Source organism: Tiliqua scincoides, chromosome 9, assembly GCF_035046505.1.
Source record: "Tiliqua scincoides isolate rTilSci1 chromosome 9, rTilSci1.hap2, whole genome shotgun sequence".
Lineage (NCBI taxonomy): Eukaryota > Metazoa > Chordata > Lepidosauria > Squamata > Scincidae > Tiliqua > Tiliqua scincoides.
The window spans coordinates 16,706,137-16,712,765 of NC_089829.1; the positions used below are offsets into that span (position 1 = coordinate 16,706,137).

A 6,629-nucleotide genomic window follows, 5' to 3' on the forward strand; every position below is an offset into this window, starting at 1 on the left:
GGGTGGACACTGGCTGAGGACCTGCAGGTCCCCCCCCCCCCAGGGCTTAACTGGCTGCTCAGTATAGGCAACTGCTACAGCATCCAGGAGGGTCCAAAGGGGGTGGGTTGATCACTGGAGGGCAAACCAGAGCCAACTGCATTTGCCGCAGGGGTGGGGAGCCAAAAGGAAACTCCTGGGCAGGAAGAAGAGAACGCTGGGGGTGGTGAGGAAGAACTGCTGCCACCCCTGCCTCAGGAAAGCTGGAGGCTAAGCTCAGGCAGGAAAGGGGGAAAGCTGGGGGGTGGGGCTCCCTGGGAGGGCCAAATGTAAAGAAAAGGTGCCCTGACGTAGCTGTGTTGTAGAGTCCCCCATGCCCTGGCACCATCCCTGTCTCAGGCACCTCTGCCTTGGCTCTCAGTTCAAACAGATGCAGCTGGGGGACAAGATGGACCTGGCCTCCTACCTCTTGAAGCCCATCCAGCGCATGAGCAAGTATGCCCTCCTCCTGAAAGACCTCATCAAGCAGTGCGGGGAAGCTCAGGAGCAGGAGCTCGTCTACCTGCGAGCAGCGGAGGAGATGGTCTGCTTCCAACTGCGGCATGGCAATGATCTCCTTGCCATGGACGCCATCCGAGGTTGTGATGTACGTACTATCCAGTTTGTGCGGAGTATGAACAGTGGTGGGGGGAGGGGCATTCAAGCAGCCCCAGAAGGGACCCCAGCAAAGGGGGGCCTGCCTCTTGCCGCTCTGGCACCTTCCTCACCACTTGCCTCAGTTGTCTCTGCAAGGTGCCAGTGAACCTGTGTGCTCCAAGAGAGGGTTCTCCCTGCAGGACAGGAGATGCTGCTGCACATCACCTGCAAGGCATACTTAGCCCGAAAGCCGAAAGTGCTGCTCGTGCGTGCCTTGCTTCCTCACATCCATCTTTCACTGGCTGCACCAATCAGACTGCCTTCACCCACAGGGTGTGTCTGCGTAACCCCCACCCCCTATGCAGTTCCATGCCTCACTGATGTGGCTCCTTCTGTGCTCAGGTGAACCTCAAGGAACAGGGACAGCTGCTACGCCAGGATGAGTTCACTCTCTGCCTGGGCCGCAGGAAGTGCCAGCGCCACGTCTTCCTCTTTGAGGACCTGATCCTCTTCAGCAAGCCCAAGCGGATAGAAGGGAGGCTGGATGTCTACATCTACAAACGTTCCTTTAAGGCAAGGACACCCTCTGCCACTTCATATTAGCACTGAGACCCAGGTGGCTCAGGTGCAGTGTGTTTTGGCCAGGGGTAAGGTCTGTGCAGGAGAGAGGGAATCGCCAATGAAAGGAGGCAGCAAGAGGTGGGCGGGGCAGGCATACTTCATGAACTGGGCTGCCTTCACATATTCTCATAGGCCCCGCCCCAGGCTCCCCATGTCTTGCCCTCCCAACTTCCAATAGGGTGTATCAGCCCCAGCCTAACAGGGCATTATCTCCTCTTTCCACCTCTGTAGACAGCAGACATTGGCCTGACAGAGAACTCAGGTGAGAGCGGCCTGCGCTTTGAGATCTGGTTCAGGAGGCGGAAATCAAGCGACACCTACGTCCTGCAAGCCAACAGTTTAGAGACCAAGCAGGCTTGGACCAGCAACATTACTAAGATCCTGTGGGAACAGGCTGCCCGCAACAAAGGTTGGTTTCCACAGAACCCATCCACTGACCCCTCCTCCCCATGGCTGCACAGGCAGGGCTGGGAGGAAGGAAGCTGAGCTTTGGGCTTTGCAATGCCTCCTCTGATCCCAGGACATCACAAGGAATTCCTGGGGAAGCCCCCACCTCTAGGCTGACCAAGCAGAATGGACGACAGGGTCCCTGTGCCTCAAACAGTTGGGTGGAAGAGACACTTTGATAGGTGCCACGTTTTGGAACAAATGCATCTGATAAAATGTGCTGCGCACTGCTGGTCCAAGTACAGCCGCCCTGTCCTTGGTTGCATCTGCTCAGCCTGCCCAACACTACCAGGGCCGCTATCCTGGAGGCGGCTGACAGATCAAGCCTTCATAATGTTGCCAGGTACGCTTGTCTTGCCAGAGGCTTCTGCTGGTATTGGAGTTCCTGGAAGCTCAGGGATAGCTCTTGGACAGTTTCACTGTGGGCGTTTTCTTCACTGCCCCTTGTCCCCTCCCCAGAGATCCGCATGCAGGAGATGGTGTCCATGGGTGTAGGAAACAAGCCTTTCCTGGACATCAAGCCAAGCGAAGCTGCAATCCACGACCGTGCTATTGATTACATCATGAAAGGCAGGGGTGAGTCCCGCCCCCAGCTCCCCTCTTGTTCCTCAAGCAGGTCCAAGTCCCACCTTCCGGGGCTCATGACTTTGTCTTCCTTTCTGGCAGGAGCAAGGACTCGGGCCTCCATCGCCGTGTCTCTTTTTAACCACCCCGACCCTTACAAGAGATCACCGCCCCCCCTGCCTGCCAGTGGCCCCTCTTCCTGCTCGGTGCTTGGACCTCTCAACTTGCATATGTACTTGGATCAAACCCTGTTGCCGAGCTTGCTGGCCCCCAGGCATCCTTTCACAACTGGAGCCTGCATAGAGGAGGACGAGATGGAGAACGAGACCAGCAGCCAGCCTTCCATGAGTATGCATTGCCTGCCTTTCTCCTATCCCAGCTCCCTTGTTCTCTAGGGGTGTTTTGGCTGAGTGAGCCAGTGGCCAACACCACAGTCCCACTAGCACCCAGGACTCCTTCGGGGGGGGGGGATGGACACATTTCTAGAAGCATTCTATAGCAGCAGAAAAATAGGGGCAGGAGCAGACGGAGGGAGCCCAAATGGGAGAAGAGAGAGACTCACTGAGCCTTAGATGGACACGGATCACCTGTGGGGCCTGCAGGGGTAGTAGTAATGTGCTCTCCTTGAGATATTTAGCCAGAGGCTTTGTGATGTGAATTGAGCATTGTCCTGAACCATTGCACAAGGTCTGTGGGTTGGTCTGACCAAGACACACTTGCAGGTTGATGCAGGAGTCAAGCAAGAGGAAAGGCACCTGGCCATTTTAGTAGCATCCGAAAGTGCTGGATGCCTCTCAACTCTATGGGAATGGAGATGCTATCAGTGACCCTCAGCAGACCCCGGGGTGGGGGTGGGGGAACAGGTTTGTGGACAAGGCTCCCACATCTTTTCATTATAGAATTGGTGTCAAGTTGCTTCTCCAGCCCTTGCAGTGTTCACAGTGACATATAGAACAGCAGTTCTAAGACTGCACTCTAAGGTCACAGGGGCCTCTCTCTTGAGGCACTGCACATATACACAAAGCAGGCCCATGTATTGGGTCACTTGAAGAATTGCAGGAGGAGCCTTGGAAACCCTTGTCCATCCCTGGTGTAGATCCTTGAAGAGTGGGGTCATACATGCAGGTGAAAGGAACCAGGCTAAATTCTCCCAAAGAAATAAAGCAGGACCAGGGGGGTGGTTCACACAGCTGGGCTTTTGCTTGTGTTGTGCCAGCATGGAGAGTCCTTGGGGTGTGCTTTGGTGTGCAGCAGCCCCATTCCCAGCATATCCCAACACATGCAGTGCCTTCACACCTCCCAGTCCCTGCCTGCTGGTCCCCAGTCCTGGGCTCCAGTTTGCTGGGAGAAATTGACTAGTGCTAGTTGCCATCAACCAGGGCAAATAGGTGTGACTTTCAAGCCTGACTCCTGGGGAGAACCAGAGTAGGTTGCTGCAAAGGTTCTTCTCTCTTGCCTGTGACAAGAGTGACTGGAGATGGGCCTGAGGGGCTCTTTCTTCATCAGGGCTTTACAGATATGGTCCCAGTAAGGAATGTGGCTAAATATTTTGCTGACCAGTCCCTCTACTCTGCTCCCCAGCGACAGAGAGCTCCGAGTCTTCCCAGTGCATGTCTGGAAGTGGCTCCAGTGGTTCCGACAGCGGCTGTGTCTCTGGCCTTCCCCAGGAGAGCTTCTGTGACGACCCGGGGTCCTCACTCTCTACTCCATCAGGCTCTTCTCTGGCCTCCCCCTTGAAGGAGAAAAACCGCTTCCCCAGCAGCCAGTATGTGTCAGCGGTAAGTGAGCAGGACCCTCACAGTAGCTGCACCAGGCACTTTATGGCCTGAGGGCTTCCTTGGGCTGTCCTCACCCCCATCCTCACAGTTGCAGCCCTTTCAGGAGGGAGTGTTCAAACATGGCAAGAGCGGGGAGCCGTGTAAGGCCCTGTTGGAGTCAGCTTCCTTGTGTCTGGAAATCAGCAGGCAGCTTTTGCTTCCCTCCTGGGATTTGCTCTACGACAAACGGCTCATGACTTGGGGAGGAGGTACCCAGATGCAAATACCTTAGCCTGAGCTGGACATGGGTCTGTCTGTCCCAGTCTGGCCTACACTGACTGGCAGCAGTTCTCCAGGGTCTTGCCCAGACTTACTGACTTACTGCCTAAAGATGCAGCCAGGATTGAACCTGAGATCTTCTGGGTGTAGAATCTCCACTTGGACAGAGGCCTCAGAGGCAGGAGCTGTGACCCAAGAGGATGACAGTGATTGGGGCAGGGAGCACCTTTGGGGACCTGAATGAAGGGCAGAGAAAGCCTCTGCTGCCTTAATCTCCTCTCTCCTCCAGCCCCATGGATTTTGCTCAATAACCCCTTCAGGGCGGAGCTCCCCCCAATTGGGGTACTGAGGAAGAGGGCTCTGGATGACACTATGTCACTGAGCTCCCTTTCCTTGTTTGCATCCCCAGCTCTTGTGGTTCTGCTCTGCTGCCTGCAGGCTCCTTGGTCTGATGCAACAGAGCTGTATTTTGATGCCAGGGGTTCCACGCAGGGGTTCCACACAGGAGGCTCCTGGGCTCCCTGAACGCATACGACGCTGTGTTGCAGGTCTGAATAGCAGCTTCCCTGACTTTGCGGAGGAGCCAGAAAGACGCAGCCTGTGTGTTTCCTCCGCAGCACTCCAGGAACCTGCCACAGTCACTGAGGAAATCTCTGCTTCCCCAGGTCCACCTCTGACAAAGTGTTGCTCCGTTACAACGTGGAATGGGTCCAGCCCACCCGCAAGGGCCACCCTTTTGTCCTACTCTACAGCGCAGACCATAGCCACTGTGTGTCATGACAAGATGGTGGCTCAGGTTGCAGTACTGGGAGCCTGAGGGGTGAGGGGTGTTGGGGCAACTGTGTGTCTGTGGGGGTGGGGGGAAGGCTCAGTGGGACAGGTGGAGAGGCTGTTGGGTCCCAGTAAAGGAAGGGCTGTGCAGATTGCACATGGATCAGAGTCATGGTCATGAAGCTGTTTACTGCTTGCATTTTTTGACACTTGACTGTGGTTTTATTCTACAGTCTGCATATTTGTAAAGTTTTTCAAAGGGTAGCAAGAAGCAAAGTATTTATTTTTGTAAAAAAGAGTACTGTTCTCTGTTAGGATGAACCTCTTTATCCAGGCTAGTTCTTTGTGTTTAGGTTTGCCTGGTGAGAAAATTTTTTGCCTTTGTTCTGACTCTTCCTTGCTTCAGCAGCAGATTTCACAGGTTCTTGGGCATATAAATTTCCTGCAAGTAGAAAACTAGCACCGCAGGAAACAGTCTCGGCTTGAGCTCTTCTCTTGGGATACTGATTTTTAACTTGCAGAAAAATGATGTCTCATGTGCACCATACATAGACCAGGCTGCCAAAGCACTCCTTAGCTGAGATTGGTTCCCCCTTGCCCGCATGATCTATCCTGGGCACGAGTGCTACCAAGACTGCCCCCTGCTGACTCCAGCTCTTATTAAGCCTTTAGGAGCATAGCAGAAAGCCTGCAGGTGGCAGTCTCAAGTGGTCAAGGTTCACAAGTGGTCCAGATCAAGTGGAAACACGCATGAGGCCAGACAGGGAGGGGAGAGTTGCCCTGCCTCCACCAATGCAGTTCAGACATATCTGGTTGCTAACTGAAGCAGCTCCGGCGCCCGTCTGGGGAGAATGGGCTTCAGGGGAGGCCAGGGCTTTTGCAGGCTGCTGTGGCATATCCTGGCAGTTCAGGGATTTGCCTTTCCCACCCAACACATGTGTGCCATAGTTGTCCTGTACTGGAGAGGTTCTCTTGCCAGCCTTAATCTTCAGATGCACTTCCCTTACCCCTTGCATTATTAACCCTCTGCCCTTTTTCATTCTTCACCTCCAAGTACTGTAAATATGACCCTTATTTTATATGTTTATTTAATAAACTGGATTTTCCCCCAGCCTTTCCTTTTTTGTTTCTAAGACTGGAATTCCATTTGGGGTAGAATACTGCCTGGCAAACAGCTGGGCAGAGACAGCTTCAAAAGTTCTAGAGCCTGGAGTTGTGTTTCTTGGTGAATCTAACTTTGGCTGTTGAAGAAGTCAAGGGTTTGCCCACAAGCTGGAGGGACCGGGAAGGCACCAGTTTCCCAGCAGCCATTTTCTGACCAATATCTGGAATTCCTTAAGTGAGGCAGTGTTTTTTGTTGTTTTTTTAATTTTCGGAAAACCAGGAATTAAAGGTCCACTTGGCACAAATGTTATTTTTAAAGTTTGAATGAATTACCTAATAAAAGTTGTTTCTTCCATTTTTGCTCCAGTGCATAATCATTTATATGAGAACTGGGAACTGTGTAAAAGATATAAATACAACTTGTGCTGGCAGCGTCCCATCTGGGAGACTGAGGGGCTCCCAAAGTAGCCC

General features: G+C 53.5%; 1 protein-coding gene across 6 annotated transcripts in view; it reads left to right on the forward strand.

The window, feature by feature from the left end:
- PLEKHG4 (pleckstrin homology and RhoGEF domain containing G4) overlaps positions 1-5,151 on the forward strand; it is a 66,372-nt gene extending 61,221 nt beyond the window's left edge. For 2 of the 6 annotated variants that reach the window (XM_066637229.1, XM_066637227.1), the window contains exons 17-23: positions 401-625; positions 1,018-1,188; positions 1,468-1,645; positions 2,143-2,259; positions 2,350-2,595; positions 3,829-4,025; positions 4,901-5,151. In XM_066637229.1, coding sequence (XP_066493326.1) covers positions 401-625; positions 1,018-1,188; positions 1,468-1,645; positions 2,143-2,259; positions 2,350-2,595; positions 3,829-4,025; positions 4,901-4,960 — 1,194 coding nt within the window. In that variant the 3' untranslated portion in view covers positions 4,961-5,151. Of the gene's footprint in view, positions 1-400; positions 626-1,017; positions 1,189-1,467; positions 1,646-2,142; positions 2,260-2,349; positions 2,596-3,828; positions 4,026-4,831 lie in introns of all 6 variants that reach the window. The other 4 variants (XM_066637224.1, XM_066637228.1, XM_066637225.1 and 1 more) reach the window with 3 other exon arrangements.
- The last annotated feature ends 1,478 nt before the right edge of the window (positions 5,152-6,629 follow it).